General features: G+C 48.3%; 1 protein-coding gene across 1 annotated transcript; it reads left to right on the top strand.

Annotated features, from left to right (window-relative positions):
• The first annotated feature begins 46 nt into the window (after window positions 1–46).
• FAM89A (family with sequence similarity 89 member A) lies at window positions 47–18,208 on the top strand. The gene is made up of 2 exons (XM_019665828.1): window positions 47–345; window positions 17,009–18,208. The coding sequence occupies exons 1-2, from the start codon at window positions 85–87 to the stop codon at window positions 17,270–17,272; spliced, it is 525 nt and encodes a 174-aa protein (XP_019521373.1). The 5' UTR covers window positions 47–84; the 3' UTR covers window positions 17,273–18,208.
• Window positions 18,209–19,274: the final 1,066 nt, after the last annotated feature.

The following is a 19,274-nucleotide window of genomic DNA, read 5'->3' as shown; positions in this document are numbered from 1 at the left end:
TGGGTGGGGCGCCGCCGGGAAGGGGGCGGGGCAGGGGAGCCTCGGTCGGGCATCCGCCGGCGGGCTCGTGGCCGGGCCGGGGCGATGAGCGGGGTCGGTGCGCGGGGGCTGCGGGTGGACGGGCTACCCCCACTGCCCAAGAGCCTGAGCGGGCTGCTGCACTCGGCGTCGGGCGGCGGCGCGGCGGGCGGCTGGCGGCACCTGGAGCGGCTGTACGCGCAGAAGTCACGCATCCAGGACGAGCTGAGCCGCGGGGGCGCCGGCGCCGGCGGGGCCCGGAGCGCGGCGCTGCCAGCCAAACCTCCAAACCTGGACGCCGCGCTGGCCCTGCTGCGCAAGGAGATGGTAAGGGGGCCCCGCAGGCCGGGCGTGGGTGTGTGTGGGGGGGTCTTTTTGTCCCGGCTCGCGGTCCCAACAAGTTCGCAGGACCCGCGCTGTGCTCCGGAAGTCCCCGCGCCAACCCGCCCCTTTCTGGTTCTTGTGCCCCCGGAGCCGGCGCGGAAAGACGGGCACTGTCCTCTCAGCTACCCCTTTTACTTGTCCTCAGCGATCGGATTGGACTCTGGCCCAGAGAGGGTCCCTACTCTCCAAAGGTAGCTTTCGGAGAGCGGCCACCCCCAATCCGGCCCCGGCTGGCTCGGAAACCCGGGCGGCGGGAGGCGCGGCGTGGGGTTCGCCCTTGGCCTGGGTGCAGGAGTGGCTTTGTCACCCCCCACCCTCCCCCCCAGAGTGCAACAGACCTCCGGTGTCAGGGAACGGCTTTCCCTGCGCCCAAGGGGTTAAGAGTTGTGTTCGGTGGTGCTTTCCTGTCAGGATGGGGACAGCTGGATTCGAGCGAGTGTAGATTGGAACAGCCCGCGCCCCTCCCCGGCGCCCCAGGCGGCGCGTGCAGAATCCGATTACAGTCGGAGCCTCAGGCTCCAGACGGCCGTGCGGGCGAGAGCGCACCTAGCCCCTCTCTGCGTCGGGCAGCTGGGGTCCTCCCGTCTGGGCTCCAAACAATGGGGCTTAGTTTGCTTCAGTCCTAGGGAAGTACATTAGCTGCTTCTGGACCAAGACGCACGATTTAGGGCGACGCCAAAAGCAGGGCAAGGACAGATTTAGGTGTTATCGAGCCTTTCCCCAGCTTTCTCCACCCGGTTTAGGCCAGAAGAGGACAGAAAAACTGCCTCCTTTCTAACTCTCGCTGGCCACGATACCCCGCCCCCCTCTCCCCACCGCCGCCGCCCGCTGCCCCTCTTTTTAGAATCTGCCCACTGGTTCTTTCCATCTCCCAGTAGAGGTAAAGACTTCATTGAGGAAATCCAATATGTGAAAGCTGTTTTGCCCCCAAGAATAAATTTGCCAAAAGATTTGTCATAAGAATCCTTTAAATATGCGTCTGGTGCATTAAGATACCAGTTAGAAAAATTCCATTTATGCATCCTTTTTTTCCCCCAGAAGTGTATCTGTTCTGAAAACAGACTTAATTAAATCTAGAAAAAGCAGCGTTAATACTTTTAAATCAGATATTGTCTTCTCACTCTGTAGCTGGCATTGAAGTGATTTCCAATTCTCTTTGAAAAGATTTTTAAGCTTCTTACAGAATGACTTCAAATTCCAAGCCAACTGTTTTTATTTATGAATAAATATTTATAGACACCAGCAGTGCTGCATTTCAATTAGATAAATCTATGCCTAGTATGTTTACAGTCTGAACTTGGATGTTGCTTAAATATGGGGGTGAAATAGGAAGAGTCCTCCCGGCTTAAGTTCCATGCTGGAACAGAGACAGGAAAACCTCGGGGCCACTCCTTTTGTGACGCTCTCTGGTTTATAAACATGCTTTGGAGTCTTGCTGTGGTGGCTTGGGAGTCAACATCCCAAAAGTAATTTTCCAGGTCCCTCCTGGTGCCACTCAAGTACAGCCACAACCTTGTAATTATGTCTTGGGCCAGAGCTCTCTCTAAGCCTGTCTGAAGCAGAAGGAAAATAAACAGCCATCCTGAAGTCTGTCTGATATTTAGCTGAGATAAAGATAAGATAGGCTACAGGCTTTGACAAGTCCCTTTCAAGAAATGTCACAAGGTCTTTGAAAGTATTCTGGTCTTTTGGCTTTTTAAGAGATTTACTAACCTGGGGTGGTGGGGGTCTCAGTGGTCACCTTAAGCTGAGGCTCCCACTGTGAGGGCCTCACTGAGATAAGAACTAGGAGTTCATTCCTGAATTATTTCCAGGAACAGTTTGTGTTGATCTATTTAATTTGAAGGCCTGAGGTCAAATCTGTGTCAAGGGACATAACTGGAATTCATGGCAGAATGTGATTAATCCCTTTTTAAAAAGTCTTGTGCCAGCACAGAAAGAGGGCTGACTTCCAGCAGCAGTGACATGGAAGCCTCAGAAGCGACAGGGTTTTAACAAGGGAAAAGGGCGATAGGAGAGTGGCAGCAAGCAGGAACTGTGAGTGGGCGGGAACAAGAGGGGCTGGGAGGGTGGGCCAAGGGCTGCCAGGGAAGGGGTGAAGCAGGAGAGTGGCGCAGAGTTGGACTCTTGAGAGATGGATTTGAGTGTAGGGTGTAGGAGGGAGAGCTGGATGCACGGGAGGTGATAGAGCTGTGCACGAGGCAGAGCCGCCAGCAAGGTGGGGCCCCCTGAGCACGGAACATACAGGAGACGCTTCTCCGGAGCAGATGCGCAGAACTGCTGACTAAATATATATTAGAGCCGGGAAGGTGATGAAAGCAATCAGGTGACTTCAGATTCTTATGGAACGTGCAGTGAAGCAAAAGCAATTCAAAATTACAGCCCTAGCACCTAGAGATAATCACTGGTAAGATTTTGGGGTATTTCCTGTGTAATGTAAGCACAATGTAAATGCTTTCTATACATCAGCTTCTAATTTCTCCATGAGATACATACCCAAAGTGTTTTGTATGTATTTTTTAAAAAATCACTGACAATAGAAGTACCTCCCCTGACGTTATAAATTCAATCAGATGTGCCCAGCTCCCAAGGCCTATTTAACCACTGCATTATACTGTCTGTGAGCATGCACACACACACACACTCACACACACACACACACACTCATTCACATACTCACACACACACACACTCATTCACATACACACAGACACACACACACACACACTCATTCACATACTCACACACACACACTCACACTCACATATTCACACACACTCACACACACATACACGCACACACTCACTCACACACTCACACTGACTCACACTCACACACACTCACACACACACACATTCACATACTCACACACACACACACTCATTCACATACACACAGACACACACTCACACACACACACTCACACTCACATATTCACACACGCACACATACACGCACACACACTCACACACTCACACTGACTCACACACACTCACACACACACTCACTCACATACACTCACACTCACACTCACACTCACACATGGATTCCATTATACATTCTGGTTTGCTTTTCCGGGGGCACGTATTGCAGACATCTTCCGGGTCAATATATATATTAGAATGTCTTCAATAACTGCATCATATGCTGTTATGTGGCAGTAATGGCCTTGATAATCCCTCATTGGGAATGTGGGGTTTGTCGCAGCTGTAGGGGGGTCAGGAGAAGTGGCTGCTTTCAGGGGGAAGGTGGCTTGCCAGGACATCAGTGGAAGAATGTGTTAAACATTTCGGAACGTGGAGTGACAGGCTGGAGGAGAGATTTTTGGCCTGGTGAGAATGGTTCAAAGGATGGTGAGGGTGGGACCTGGGAAGCTGGTGTGCAGGGTGTGTGACTGGCAGGGGGAGCCTGTGTGGGCGGAGGGTTCTGTCCCATGATTAGTGACACCCTGCTGTGCTCTGAGAGTCAGTTTGCACTCCAAGTTTCAGCACTTCCTGTTCCAGTGAGCCCTTTTCTGGAGTTCTGTACCAGTGTGAGTTCCCATCCCATCCCCCAATGGGCCCATTTAGAAAGCTGTGAGGGTCACTCAGATGGTTATTGCTCTATAGACCAGAAAAAGTCAGAAAACGAGAAGCTGAATTCGTCAGTTTTTTAAATATCAGAGAATATTTTTCGATCACATTCAGCAGATGTTTACTGGGTGTATGTTAGGTGTAAAGCGCTGTGAAGCATACGGAGGTGACTAGGAACATTCTAGATGTGAAGGAGCTGACTCCGTCTGGTAGACGTGGGCATCTTCACAGCAGTACGACTGCTGTGGTATATAGACCACTTCTCATTTTCATGACTGAAGCCTCTGCCTTAGTAATAGAAACTCCATCTGAACTAGCGAGCTCTTGTTGAACGGCTGGATACATGTACAGAGACAGAACCCGGGCTGTTGGGAACCCAGGAAGTCCACTGTATTGTCCCTCCCCTCCCACAATTTTATTTTTTTCCTACCTCTTGGAACATGGCTTCTAACAGTTCCACACTCTTGGTTTCAGCCCTGCTTCTTAGGTCTAGTCTATACACACTGTGAGGAAGGACTCCAGTGTGCCCAGCTTGGGTGGCCTGGCCAGCCTGGGCCAACGAGTTGTGACCGAGGTCACGATCGTATTTTAGTAAGAGGGTATGACGATGTGGGGGGCTGGGGATTCCTCAAAAAAAGGACAGTTTGCAGAGATGGAGCATGGGGCTGCTGGACAGCCAGAATACTAGCTATCAGAGACCTCTTTCTATATAAAAATACTTTGCCCTCAGGGACCCACGGTTTGAAAGAGTTTTACCTGCCTAAGCTGATAAGCTAGCTTTGCTCACTGGATCTCAGTCAGCGTTTCAAATCCTTGCATGTGGTTGAAGGAGACTCTCCGTGTCCACTGGGTGTCCTGGTCCACGTCTTTCCTCACACAGATTTCGACACAGACTGTTCTGCCCAGAAGCTCCGTGAGGTTGGTTTATCAAGCCATGATAGCCAAGAGTCACACGAAAGTGCAGAGGCAGGAAGAGGGCCTCAGACATGGGGCAGGGGGACCATGGGGCAGGGGACCGTGGGGGCAGAGGGCCATGGGCCCAGGGGGACCGTGGGCAGGGGGCCGTGAGGGAAGCGTCTCCAGGGATTCGTGAGTTCTGCTTCTCAGATCATCAGCAGCAGGCCCTCACAGGTCTGCCTTGGAAGCTCTTTGCCTCACAGTTTCTATTTTTCTTCAAATTACTAAACAGTAGTTTGGCCACCCACCTGTACACGAGTGGGAAGTCATCCACATAGAACTTTTGAGTTCCTGAACTGAAAAGGTTTGGGAGAAGAATTTAATCTGAGGAGAAACGTTTGATTTCCCCCACATTTCAGTTGAGACAACTGAAGGCCTGGTGAGCTTGTCCAGGGAACTGGACTGCGGGAGCCATGTGTTAGTTTGAATGGCGCACATCCCCGTGGAGTTGAGTCTTAGCCTCCACGTGACACCAGTGTCTTAGAGAGAAGCTTGGAGTCTTTAAAAGGGTTTGTGGTGAAGGTCCAGCCTCAGTTTGGGCCTGTGAAATGCCGTCTGAGTTGAGGGCTTTAGCTCGCACTGCGGCATTCTTGATTGTCATGGTCACAGGAGACTGGGGTGCCCGATGGCCTTTGATACTGCGAAGCTCGTGAAGCATCAGGAGCCTGAACTGTCAATAAATTATATGGCATCATTTCGGCAAATCTCTCCTTCAGGCTTAGCTCTCCTGTTGGGAAAATGAGGATTAAACGCCATGCAGGATCCTTTTGGCTGTAGCAGCGTGATCTTTTCCCCTCATGCCTTTCTGGGCCTTCACGGGTGCCTAGAAGTTGGTCTCATAGAATCACATGGCACAAGCGCAGGGCCTCCTGTTGCAGTGTGCGTGGAGCCCCTGGGGACACTGGCACCACTGTGCTTGGTGCATAAATCTGCTTCATGCAACTGGAAGCAGAAAAGAAGGAATGGGGGAACTCTGCTATTCTTGGACCTGTTCATCGAAAATTAGGCTGTCTACGATAGTTCTTATAATTTTTAGGCCATAATTACCCCGTACAGTACTTGTGTTCTTTCCAGTAACCACCCCCAAAAGAAAAAATGCTAAATATCTGTAATCGTTTGCGCATGTGAAAACCCATGTGTGTCCGTGTGGTGGGGGTGGGGCAGTAGGGCTGGCTGTGGGGCCAGTGGTCTGGTTTCACTCACTTTTGATGTTATCTCTGAGGTTCTACCTATAGTCCCAGGATCTGAAAATGTAAAGGACTGAAAGATATTTTCTCGTTCCACTTTAATATTTAATATTACTGTGTCTACCTATAGGGCCCTTAAGTTAGTATTTTTCCTAACTCATAAGTATCTTCAAATAGCACACCCTCCGCATTCCCCTCCCCTTCTGGTTGAAGGTATCTGTCTGTTAGACGTAAATATGAAAGTGTCCCGTTATTGCCACTGCAGCCACCTCTTTATTTACAGAGGTTCTGGAATGAGCTGGTGCCCAGGCATGTTTGCATCTGGAAGACCTCAGTGCCGACCCCGGCTCCGGGCCCCGGTCCAGCAGTGCTGGAGATCTGAGAGGCCAGGTGGGCAGGATGTCCAGGGCGGGCTGGAGAAGGGGGCTGCGGCCCTTGTGCAGTTCACCCCCACCACGCGCAGCTGGAAGCTTTGTGGTTTGGCTCCTGGAATGCCCACCTAACTCCACAGAGACTTCAGACCCCAGTTTGAAAAGCTAAATTTTTCATGATCCCGGGCAGGAAAGCCTGCATGCCGACAGACCACGGACTCCAGGAACAGGAAACCAGCCCTGAGACTGCCTGGGTCAGATATTTGCCCCTCTTGTCCAGCGTCATTCTCTAGAGCCCTGGCCTCCTATTCACCTCATTCCCTGCCACATGCTCCAGATGTTTCCAGATAAGTGGGCAGGGCTCCTTAGGTTGCTCCTTCCCGCCTAGGGCTTGTCCCTTCACAGACACCCGGCACAGATGTTTCTTCTCTCCCCAAGAACTTAGCCCTCTTTACGGTTCTACAGAAATTTGTTAAGAGGAGTGTGGTCTTTTCAGTTTTTGTGGGCACTTTGTGTTCACCTTCCTGTTCGGCCTAAGAGCCATGGGCTGGTCCAGTTTTGCAGGTATGAGAAACCTGTCTTTAAGGATCAGGACAGGGAGGTGCTGACCTTGACTGGGGGTGGGGGTGGAAAAGGGAGGGGTAACCCCTGTGGACACCAGACCCACCCCAGCCTAGAGAGGCTGAGCAGAGGAGTATTACCGAAATACACATGGACACTAGAGAACATGGAAAGAGGGTGTTTTATTCGGCTATTGACTGTGCTTAGAATTGGAAATAAAATAGCCAAGTTCAAGGCAGTTAAAGAGAAATGAAAGGTGTTTAACATCCTTATAACCACAGATAGGCAAATCAGAGCAATAAGGTATCATTTACGTAAATGTTTTACCTAAATGTTTTACGGCAGAGATGTAAAAGAATGATCATAATGATGGTGAGGCTTTAGGGAAATCAACACCATAAGATATGGACACAAACCACTCTCTGCTGCTTTTAATGTCAAGTGTCTGAAAACACTAGGTGCTGGTACGAAATATTCTATACATTGTCCAAGAAAGGGTTTTCTGATTTTAGCTTTAGGTTACCTTTCTTAAGTATACCTGCTCCTACATGGAGGAAATTTTGATTAATTGGGTATCATTCAAGAAAACGACAGAACACAAGCTTACCATCAAATGTGTGTTGAGTTCCAACATGTCATCAGAAGTCGTGTTTTTTCCTCCCGTCACATCTGATTTTTAGTGTCAACTGCCTCCATGTCAGCATGCATCATCCTGGGTAATGAACCTTTGGGCCTTGGATATAATAAACCTTTGATGAGTGGTATGTGGTCTGTGGCCCCAGGACTGGGGAGGGATTGGAAGGAAGGCATCCATTCCTCTTCTCCCCTGCAATTTCACTTATCTTACAAAAATAGTCACACAAGCGAGGAACAATACTTGTACCTGGATGTGTATTACAGTCATACATAACAGAATTATATAATATGTAATACTGATAGACTACTACACAATTGTTTAAAAGAATGTGGCAACTGTATATAAGGACATAGATGTTCACAGTATAAAATGTTACAAAACAGTATATGCGTATATATAAACAATAAACAGTGTGTGTGTGTGTGTATATACACACACACACACATAAAAGTGGAAATCATTAGAACAGTGGTTTTTATAGTATGGTCCAGGACACCTAGGGGTCCCCAGATTCTTTTGGGGGTCCATAATTATGTGGTGGTTATATTGACAAATGTGACTTTTAAAATATTACCCGAGGAAATGTATCAACCTTGGAAGATCTGCATAATTCAGTGAATCAATTTTCCACATTTTTCTTATAACTAATGCTTGATGATATAAAGTCATGCATGGTTAAAAGACCCATTCAGAGGGCAAGGCTGATGGATTTTATTGTAACAGAGTATGAAAAGTTCACTGGCATAATTTTAAACCCACACTGTAGCCAACTAAATGGGAGTGTCGAAGAAGAATATCCATAATTATCTGAAAGGCTATTAAAATACTCCTGTCCCAATTACACATCTGTGTGAGGCCACATTTTCTTCATTTTCTTCAGCCAAAATGTCACAAAAGATCAAATGCAAGAGCAGATAAGGCAGACATTAAAAAGATTTACAAAATTTGATTGTTCCTAAAAATTGTATTTATGTTCATTTTTAAGAGTATAAAGGGGTCCCACGACCAAAACACTTGAAGATCGCTGCTTTAGAACATGGAATCAGGGAAGACTGGTTTATGTAATTATGAACCACTGAGTTTTTAATACTTTAGAATGTTTTCATTTTACACCCGGGGGAAAAAGTAAATTGTGCAAAGACATTTCTTAAAGAAAATGGTAGATTGCTTTTCTTCATCTATGCCTATTACCAAACAAGAGGAAATGGGCTGATTTGGTACTAACGTTAGTTTATGTGAACTGTTAAGGAGCAGAATGGACTCTCAGGGTGGACACCTGCAGGTGTAAGCAGAAAAGCCAACTCAGACTGCCTCACCTAGTAGAGGGATTTGTGGGAAGATGCAGAGGTGGGGCGAGCTTTGGGTCTGGCTTAATCTGGGGTGCAGTCATGCAATCTGGTCTGTTTTCTGCCTCTGAATCACCATGGCTCTTCAGAGTCTGGTCCTCTCAGCTTGGTGAATCTAAAGTGTTTACAGGAGATGAAGCAGGTCACATGGCACCAATGCATTTCCGCTTAGAGGAGGAGAAAGTGGTGCAGGAGACCACGTGATGGATGGGAGCGTGCCTCAGTGAGCACAGAACCACAGCCTGCTGGGAAGCTTAGGGGCCCAGCAGGGGCATGTCTGTCGGCTTGGGAGCTGGGTTAACAGCCCCTGCCCTACAAGATCCACACTGCTGAAGTCTTTCTCTTTGCTTTTCCTTTTCTAAACAGTATGCAGGTCAGTGTCCTTCTGTCAACATATCCTTTATCCAGAAATCAGGTTACCATCCATTAGGTCACTGCTTCCCTCATTACATTCCAGTCCTGCAGACTTATTACACAGCTTGATTAGATTTCAGGCATTTACCAAGTCTCGTCTGAAATAAATTTACAAGCGTCCGTATATGCTTCTTTATCCTTTATGTTTTGAAAAGATAACTTTAAAAGTTCTCTTGTTGTAAGTTAATACATATTCATAGCAGAGTCTAAACAATTAAGAAAAGCCAAAAATATACAAATCACCTGTCATCTCAGCAGCTTGCTAGCCCACAGCTGGCAGTGTGGCATCTTCCTTCTGGTGTCATCTGCTCAGGCAGTGCAGGCTGATGGTCACAGCCCCAGCGGCAGCCCTGCAGACCCGGCCAGCTCCCTGCCCTGCCACTGGCTGCCATCTTCCAGGGCTTCATTTGCTCATCAACAGAATCAACACCTACCTCACAGGACAAGGATGAGGCTTACATGTTTCAAGAGGACTGTACATACAGCTCAATTCTTCTCCACAATCAATCCCTGGAAGTGAACGAGTTAGCTGAATAAAAGTTATGCAGTATTTTAAGATTTGGTAGCCATTGCTGGTTAGTCCCCCAGATTTTATAACGTTGCAGTCTTACTAGCAGTGTGCATCCGTTTTATTATACTTTTTGTTACTACTAGCTTTTGAAATTAAGAGTATTATGATTGTTGGGAAGAAATTAAGCAGTACAGAAGGCTGTAAATACCCATTCATACTTTCCAGAAGCAGGTTCTGCTAACAGACATTTTCTCTTCCAGTGGGAAGCTCACATATGTGCAAAGTGAGATCCTACTAGACATACTGTTCTGGAACTTGAACTTTTGTGCTTAACAGTTAATGTTGGTCACTGCTCTACTCCAGGACACGCAGAACTGCTTGTTCTTTTAAATGACTACCTGTTTTTATCGTGTGATTCTACCATAACTTTTTAAACTAAATTCCTATCACCCATTATGTTTCTATCTGAACTTTCATACAACAAACATTTTTGCCTCTGTCCCCTTATTTCAGGATCCCCATACTATAGGTCCTGATCCCCTGGCTTAGCTGCAGATCTATACACCCTCCCACCCCTGTGAGGGGTATTTTCATCTCAGGTTGAGGAATTGCAGTGATAGGAGACCGTGGACAGGGGCAGGGTAGGGGGTGTCATTTCAGAGTCCATCCCAGTGGGGTTTACTGAGAAGACCCATCTCAGCACCTTGACGGCTCGTTCCCAGCCCCACCCACAGACCCTGCTCTGTGTGGAGCTCGGCACTGATAACGCATTTCCTCTCTGTTGGTTTTGTTTTCTACTCACTGCTGTATTGGGGAAAAAGTTGCTTTTGTTTACGTCTCTTAAACATGCTAGTGAATTACCACAACTTTTATTTTTATTTTCTTAAACCAGAATTTTTCTCTAATACAATTTTTATTTCTAAAAAACATCCTAAACTTTTTTCTGATGCTTTGTTTTGAATCAACAAACATGTCACTTTAAAAGTTCCTTTCATCTTCTAAGCCATGTATCCTACAGGTAATGTTTCCATTGTAATTTTTTTTTTAATGTGGTGAAAAAGCAGTTTATTAGAAAGGATAGTATACTCCATGGAAATGGGAACACGCCCAAGCAGTAGAGAGTGACTCAAGGGCCATTAGTAGGAGAGAAAGCCCACTCCAAAGAGTTTGGAGCAGGCCCTGAGCAGAGGCAAGGCTCAAAATGCTCAAAAGGCCTCCATTGTAATTTTTTTTTTTTTTTTTTAGATTTTTATTGGGGAATTGGGGGGATGGGAACAGTGCTGGGGAATTGGGGGAGGGGAACAGACAAGTTGCTGTCGTTTTGTTCTTCAATCTAGTTGTGGAGGACGTTGCTTCACTGGCCCAAGTTGGCACCATCATTGCGCTCTTCCCTGGCGAGGCAGATCAGTCGCCGGCTTCTGGACGGCTGCTCACTGCGGCTGCTGGCCGCTCCATTGTAATTTTTTAAAGCTAGGAAGAGCTCCCTCCAAAGCTATTCAGAGACTGAGTGACGCGAAACCCAGCTGGGAGCCACCGCCCTGTCTGAGGTGTACTTCCGAAGCCAGCCTTTTGTGGATTTCTGAAACGATTTCAAGGGCGGTTCAGGATTGTTTATGTTGTGGGTTAGTGAGCACCTGTGTGTGCAGCTGGCGGGTACAGGAGGTTCTGTGGGGAAAGAGAAGGGAAAGATCAGGAAGGAATCAGGAAACCTGGACAGAGGGAGAGGAAGGAACCGCATCAGCAGTTGAAAGCAATGGAAATGTGTGGATTGTTCTGTCTTGAAGGTTCTAGAATGAGCGGCTACAAATGACAGGATCTTAGAAGGCTGTGCTGTTCTTTTTTTTGTTGTTGTTCTTTTTTTTTAGCTGAGCCATCCTGCTACCTGTTGGCAGCTCAGCGGCTGCTCAGCTCGGGCTGGACTCAAACCGCTGTTGCTCAGAGCTCAAACTCTTGAGCGAGCTCTTAACCAACTGAGCCACTCGGCCGGCCCAAGGCTGTGCTGTTCTTAAATGAGCCTATCGGAATTTTTTAAAGGTGTAATTTCAAAAATGAACTGTAACTTCTGAATTCAGCTGTGAATTTCGGAGGCCAGCTGTCCTTCAGGGACCTGTGGGAACACATCAGTGAGACGACAGGCTTCTGGTGCTGGCAGAATGGGGACAGTGGGGTGGGTGGGTTACTGGGCTTGTGGAGGTGTCCCCCCTCCCCCACATACACTTTTTTCTGGAAGGTCGGGTTTTCATTCATGGGAGATTTAATTTATTAGTTCTTTTGGATGGTCCCCTCCCCACATCCCAGAACCCTCATATTTCAATGTGGAGAGACTGATTTCTGGGGCCGATTGTCATGTGTCTCTCTCCCACTGCACATGGCTTGTGCTTGACCTTGTCACGGGCACTCAGGGAGAAACTTGGTTTTGCATCTTCTGCTCCTGTCAGGCAAGACGTTGTTTGTTGTTGTTGTTGTTGTTGTTTTGATGACATGGTGAAAACCGTGCAGAGCAAGGCTTCCTCGGGGCACCTTGGGGCGCCCTGGGCACAAAGGGCTGCCTGTTCGGCCCTGATGCCTCCGGGGCTCCTCCGGGATGGAGCGAGGGGCCCGCTGACCCAGGCTGCTTCTGGGAGGGCATCTTAGGGCTCTCCAGCGAGCGCTCCCACTGAGCGCCTCCTCTGCCAGGCTCTGTGCCCCGTGCTGAGGGACCGGAGGGAGCTGGGTCACTGCCGCACGGGCTTGTCCTCCATTAGGAGAAAGGAGAGCTGTGTGCATACTTTAGTGTGCAGAGGACAATAAAAGCCACAAGACAGGGCAGAGGAGAGGGAAAAGCGAGGAACACAGAGCCAATCAGTCTAAAGGCTGGAGGAGAGGCTGGCGTGGGGCCAGGTTAGCCAGGTGCAAGGCTTTAACCGATGCAGTGGGGACAAATGGGGGACAGCCTGGGCAGCACCTGACCATTGCCTGAGGTGCAGGTAGGGCAGATTATGGAATGCTGCCTAGGGTTTTCAGCTTTCCTCTAGAACGGGTCAGCAAACTGCAGCTCGCGAGCCACATGCGGCTCTTTGAGTAGGTTCCGTCTCAAAAGTTTGCTGACCCCTGAAAGAGCCAATCCTGTCCCTCACAACAATTTAAAAATTATTCGAGAGCCATAAATATATTTTTACATAATCACCATTATGTGAATAATTCATTTAAAATTTTTATAAATGAAACTGTGATAGTTTTATTTTCATTTTCAATTTTTCTTCAGAGACTGCGGTTCACAAGCCGCAGTTTGCTGACCCCTGGCGGCTCTCCCATCTCCAAAGTTGGCCGACCTCTGCTCTAGAAGATTCAAGTGCAAATGTGTTAACAAGCACAGCCAAGGCACAGGTGTCCTGGTGGGAAGCTAGGTTTGTTCAGGACCTACTGCGTGTCCTCACGGCTAATTTAGAGGGTGTCTGTTAAATTAGAGGAGGGTTGGTGTTGAGGAAAGCAGGGAAGCTGGGGCATGTGTAGGCGTGTGCGTGTGTGTGCGTGTGTGTGTGCGTGCGTGCGTGCGTGTACGCATGTGCATGCATGTGCGTGTGTGTGTGTGTGTTTAAAGCCTGTTAAATCAGTCGACACCCTTGGCATATGTTGGCTTGGGTAATAATAGGTGTGTGTGCCGGATAGGCTGTATTCCCAGGCGGGTCAGACCTCCGTTTCTAGGCCAGCGTTCCACCCGATGACAAGGCAGCTTTGTGAATCATCAGCTGCTACAGTGCAGAAAGGTCCAGGACAGGATCCCACAGCGGCCGGGGCGTGCCCTAGTAGGCCTGCGACACCTTGGAAATGGCACCCAAGAAGAGAAGCCTGGGACCGCAGCACCATGGGAAGTCAGGGCCTCTGCAACCTGGCCAGGGTCGCAGAGCTGGGGGCCCAGGCTCCTACTTCCACCTGCACCCACCCCCAACGGGCCGGCACGGTGAAGGTCAGCGGCTCCAGCAGCATGTTGCTCCCCGACACTTTTGTCTGGTTCCATCATTCATCCCCGAGGTGGGAGACAGTCTTGGCATCACCCAAGCAATCTGGTATCAGAGTGACTCAGAAGAAGGGTCTCCAGGGTCCCGGATGAATTTTTTCTATGGCTTTTTGAGCAAATATTGGTGTGACCCTGGGAGGGTGTGACTTAAACATTATTAAAGTGTATACTGCTTGTATTAAGTCCTAGAGAAGACAGGCCGAGTCAGAACCTTGTGGCTTGGTTACGGTAGGCATTCCACCTGGGTACTGCAGAGGTGTGTTGGAAAACTGGAGCGAGGCCAGAGGAGAGGACCTGATGGTTAACGGACCAGAACATCCTCATGAACAATTGAAGGGCCTGAGGATATGAGCTGGAGAAGAAGTGTTTTCAGGGGATGGGCTGAGGCCAAATGAAATTATCTTCAAATATTTAAAAGGTGGTTAAGAAAGAGAGAAATTAGGTTTGTATGCACCTTGGTTATACCTGGCAGCAGGGCTCAGTGGGACCTACAGGTGGGAGGTTGTGATTTATAGAAAGAATAATTAATTATCTGTGTTTGAAAATGAGTGAACTGGTGTGGAAGGTCCTCCCTTTGGGGGGTGGAAGTAAGACACCCAAGGTCCTTTCCTACTCAAGAGTCTCCAGTCCCCACCCTGCTCCTGGTGGAGCAGGCTTGCTTCCATCTTGCCTGACCGCACTGGCCGCCTTCTACTGAAGATGACGGCCACTTCTGCTCCGTGTCGGTATTGACTGGGGGAGGCAGGTGCATGGCGGCACACGGGGCACATGGGGCACACTGTCATTTCCAGAGCCCTGTTGCCCAGTGTGCCCTGGACCTACCTTTCCTTCCCAGGGGAGATTCTGCAGGCAGCAGAGTGGAGAAGAGTAGTGAAAGCAGCACCGATGGTAACAGCAGCTGTTGCTCTTCCTAGGAGCTGGACAGTTTGTCCACGTCTCCCAACTGGAGGTGGCAGAGCCAGCATTTGAACTCAGGCAGGCACTCTCCGTGTTGCTCTGCCTGGCTGGCCCGAAATAAATATAAGTCACCTGGGAAAGACAGAAAGATACTTGTGTCAACACTGGTTCTTCCTGAGAACCGAACCTCAGCATCATCTGGGTAATTTTTAAAATGCAGGTGTCACGGACCCACTTTTCCTCCCGACACAGACGCACATGCAGCACACTCCCGCTCTAAGTAGGGAAAGGAGTGATGGTATCACCGTAGGGTGTGGAACTGTGGCAGCCTGAGCATCTGTTGCCATGCCTGTGGCTTACCTGTTCAGGTGTACTTTTGAGAGCAGGATGCCATGGAGCTGGGTCTACCCTCTGACAGCAGCTGAGGAAACTCTCCCAGACACGTGCCATTCCTTCAGGACAGAGCCGATGGTCACAAAGTGTTTGGGCTAGCCGTACAGTATCCCGCCTAAGTCCCTCATTTTATAGGCGAGGTGAGGGCAGGGGCCTTGATAAAGCCATTGGAGGTGGCAGAGCTGGGCCTGGAGGCCATGCCCCCCGGTTGCGGTGAGGTCTCTTCCTGAGAAAAGCTCCTCTTAGGATTTCCAAGGTAGAAGGAATTCTAGAATAATGGGAATTGCCATGGGAACAACAGAACTTGCCTATCTGGAAGCCTTCCCTTGAGTGTCTTAGCAAAATGTGCTAAGTGAATGTGACCTGGTTCCTATTTTATAGTCTGTTTGGCTGTAGTGGGGAAGTAGCTGGTGTTTGCTTGGTGATTCCAAGTGACTGAGGGGTGTAAAGAATCACCTGGAATTTAACACCCAATCTTGTGACAACATGAACTTTCTGGCTCCAGCTTCAGTTGTGTGAAAGTCAGACTATTATGAGAAGCAAAAGCTCCTATCTGGGTATGACTTACAAAGACTGAATCCTCTAACATGTCTCTGTGTTTTGTGTGTGTGTACATTTCCATGCATCTTTAGTACTTTAGCCCAGGCCTTGGTACAAGAGGCATTCGATTAGTGCTTATTAAAATGGATTGTTGATATTTCACTTACTCCTCCCAGTAGCCCCGTCAGAGAAATTATTATTCCGTTTTGTCATCAAGGCGTAGAGATGATACATGATGTGCTCAAGGGCCAAAAAGCACAAGGCAGGTCTCCTGGCATCTTGTTTGGAGTTGCTGAGGATCACTGTCACCAGTGGCCTCAGATTTATTGAATCAGCATCTGCCTGGTTAACAAGATCCCAGGTGATGCTCACACACATGAAAGTGTCAGATGCTCCTTGCTAGGCTGAATTTCCAGGTGAATTAACCCTTTGGGAGTGATAGAAATGATACTTTTTCTGTCCTATGCTCTCCTGTGGGATGGGCCTTGGGGAAGGGAGGAACTTGAAGGGAAACAAAGATGTGACTTTTAAATGTTCATTATTCTATCACCACTTGTGAAAATAGTTCCTAGGAGACTCTTAGAGGCCCCCGGTCTTGCTAGGCTCAGTCAGTCGCTTGCTCCGGGGACTGATCTCACCACCATCTCAGTCAGGGTAAGACTGACCCAGTCGGGAGGAGAGGGTGTCAGACCACCTCTCGAGAGCCTGCAGGCTGAGCTGGTCAGAGGATAGGGTGCTCCAGGGGATGGGTGCGTGACACTGACCGGTCAGCCACTGTCCTGGGAGACGGTACTGTGTTGTCCCAGGGAGCTGAGAATGACTGTCTTAGCAGGGAAGGCACATGTGGGTCTTCTGTGATTCTGGTCATAGCGAGAGGAAATGACACACTTGTGTCTTGGTGTCCAGAGCGAACCCAGCCGGGGCTACCAGAATGTGCAGTGCTTGCATGGCGGGTGTGCCGGATGAATGCCAGGGGATCCTACAGGCTGGGGCCCATGCCCACAGGGGTGACCCTTCCCTGACACTAAGTAATGTCTGAGGTGTGGGCATCCCACGATTCAGGCTGACTCAAAACCGGAAAGCCAAAGTGTGCGAGTGCTGCCCTGCGTCATTGGCTGTGCGGAAGGAATGTGCTGGCACGAGCAGATGGCTGGTGGAGTGTTCCACCGAAATGAAACTCCAGTGCTGACTTCTTGTTTTTACCTCCCCACCCTCCTCTCAAGGTTGGTCTCCGACAGCTGGACATGTCCTTGCTCTGCCAGCTGTACAGCCTCTACGAGTCCATTCAGGAGTACAAGGGGGCGTGCCAGGCCGCGTCCAGCCCGGACGGCACTTACGCTCTGGAGAACGGCTTCTTCGACGAGGAGGAGGAATACTTCCAGGAGCAGGATGCCCTCCGTGATGGGAGGGAACAAGGCCCTGCGAGGGATCTGTCACTGCCCGCCCCGCCCCTCTCCGGCAGCGACTGGATTCTGGAGTCCATCTAGACGGTCTCTGGAGGAAGGAGACTGTTACTGCCGGACACACGGTCAGCATTTGCTTCACCTCTGCTCCCTGGGGGTGGCCCCCCGGGCATGTGGGACCAGTGCTGCCTGTTTAATTTGTAGGCAGGGAGAGCTGCACAGACACCTGGTGGCAGCCTGTTTGGGTGGCCGAGTTTCTGCTGAGGTGCACCGCAGTATCCCGACACCTGGTACCGAGGCCCTCCTACGATGGTTCATAGCGACAATATGACAAGAGGATCCTGGGGAAGGTCCGTGCAGGAATTTCCCACGAGACGACGTCTAGCTCGTTCCTTCCCGACAGATGGGAGACGGATCTCCACCGTCCTTGTAGGGTTTGCCTCCGGCTGCAGTGTGTCAAAGCTAACATTTCACGGCTCCCTTCCTTAGTACCTACCTTCTGCAGCTTGCTTGCTTTTTCATGGGCTTTGCAGCCTCTCCGTTGAGCTTTATTTATTTGTAAGCAGCATTACCAACTGTCCGGGCGACTCCGTGAAAGCTCTGCACTGCAAAAGCAAATGTTTCAGGTCACACCGATCAACTGCCTTCTCTTAGCCGGTCCAAACGCCGTGTGTCGTTGCTTGCCCAGCAGATACAGGAGGAAGGAAGAGCACGCGAAGATACGTCCAGTGGGACAGAGGCTGGGCCAGCTCACGTGTTGTATCATTCACTGGACGGTGGCAAACGCCTTTGTTTTTAAAGATTCTGAATGTAAACTAGTATGTTAGAAAGTGGATCCCCCACCTTCACGCAAAACAGTGATCACCTTAAGCCTTAATATATTTATTAAAATCCTTTATGAACACTTTATACTTTGTAGGTTAAACATGAGGATAAAATGCTAAACTCCTTGTCTGTGGTTGTGTGTTATTTTGGTCTGAATTCAGAATCATCAACGTTCATAACTTGAATGCATTGAATCTAATCAAATACTAAAAGAAAATGACAGTTTTTAAAAATATTTTTTCAATTACATTTGATATAAATATTATATTAGTTTCAGGTGTACAAACATAGTGATTAGACATTTATATACCTTATGAAGTGATCACCCTGATAAATAAAGTACCCATCTGATACCACGCATAGTTATTACAATATCATTGACTATATTCTCTATGCTATACTTTACATCCCCATGACTATTTTTAACTATCAATTTGTATTTCTTAACTCCTTCACCATTTCCACCTATCTCCCTAATCCCCCTTTCCATCTGGCAACCGTCAAAGTGTTCTCTGTATCTGTGAATTTGTTTATTTTGTTCTTTAGATTCCACAGATAAGTGAGATCATATGGTATTTGTCTTTTCCTGTCTGACTTTTTTCACTCAGCATAGTGCATTCTATGTTCATCTATGTTGTTGCAGATGGCAAGATTTCTTTTTTTTTTTTTTTATGGCTGAGTAATATTCTATTGAATATATGTACCACCTCCTCTATATCCATTCATCCATTCATGGACACCCAGGCTGCCTCCACATCTTGGCGATTGTAAACAATGCTGCAATGAACATGTGGATGCACACGTCCCCTTTGAGTAGCATTTTGGGTTTCTTCAGATAAATATCCAGAAGTGGGATTACTGGGTCCTTCTTTGCCTCTTGTTATAGCCTTTGTTTTAAAGTGTATTTTGTCTAGTATAAGTATTGCTACCCCAGCTTTTTATTTTGTTTCTTTCCATTTTCATGAAATACCTTTTTTCCCTCCCTTTACTTTCAGTCTATGTGTATCTTTCGATGTGAAGTGGGTCTCTGGTAGGCAGTATATGTAAGGGTTTTGTTTTGTTATCCATTTAGCCACCTTATATCTTTTGATTGGATCATTTAATCCATTTACACTTAAAATGTTGATAGATATGTAGTCATTGCCATTTTATTATTTATACTTTTGATCTTTTTTTTTTCTTCTTCTTTTTCTTCTTCTTAAAGAAGTCCCTTTAACATTTCTTGTAATACTGGCTTAGTGGTGATGAACTCCTTTAGCTT

This window comes from Hipposideros armiger, unplaced genomic scaffold (assembly GCF_001890085.2).
Source record: "Hipposideros armiger isolate ML-2016 unplaced genomic scaffold, ASM189008v1 scaffold_454, whole genome shotgun sequence".
Classification (NCBI taxonomy): domain Eukaryota; kingdom Metazoa; phylum Chordata; class Mammalia; order Chiroptera; family Hipposideridae; genus Hipposideros; species Hipposideros armiger.
The sequence above is the reverse complement of the archived record's forward strand: the minus strand, read 5'-3'. Positions and strand labels throughout refer to the sequence as shown.

What these genes read in the sequence shown, in the direction of transcription:
- FAM89A (XM_019665828.1), top strand. Translation starts at nt 85, where the DNA reads ATGAGCGGGGTCGGTGCGCGGGGGCTGCGGGTGGACGGGCTACCCCCA. An exon ending in CCCTGCTGCGCAAGGAGATG is followed by an intron (nt 346 to 17,008) that starts GTAAGGGGGCCC and finishes CCTCCTCTCAAG; the next exon opens with GTTGGTCTCCGACAGCTGGA.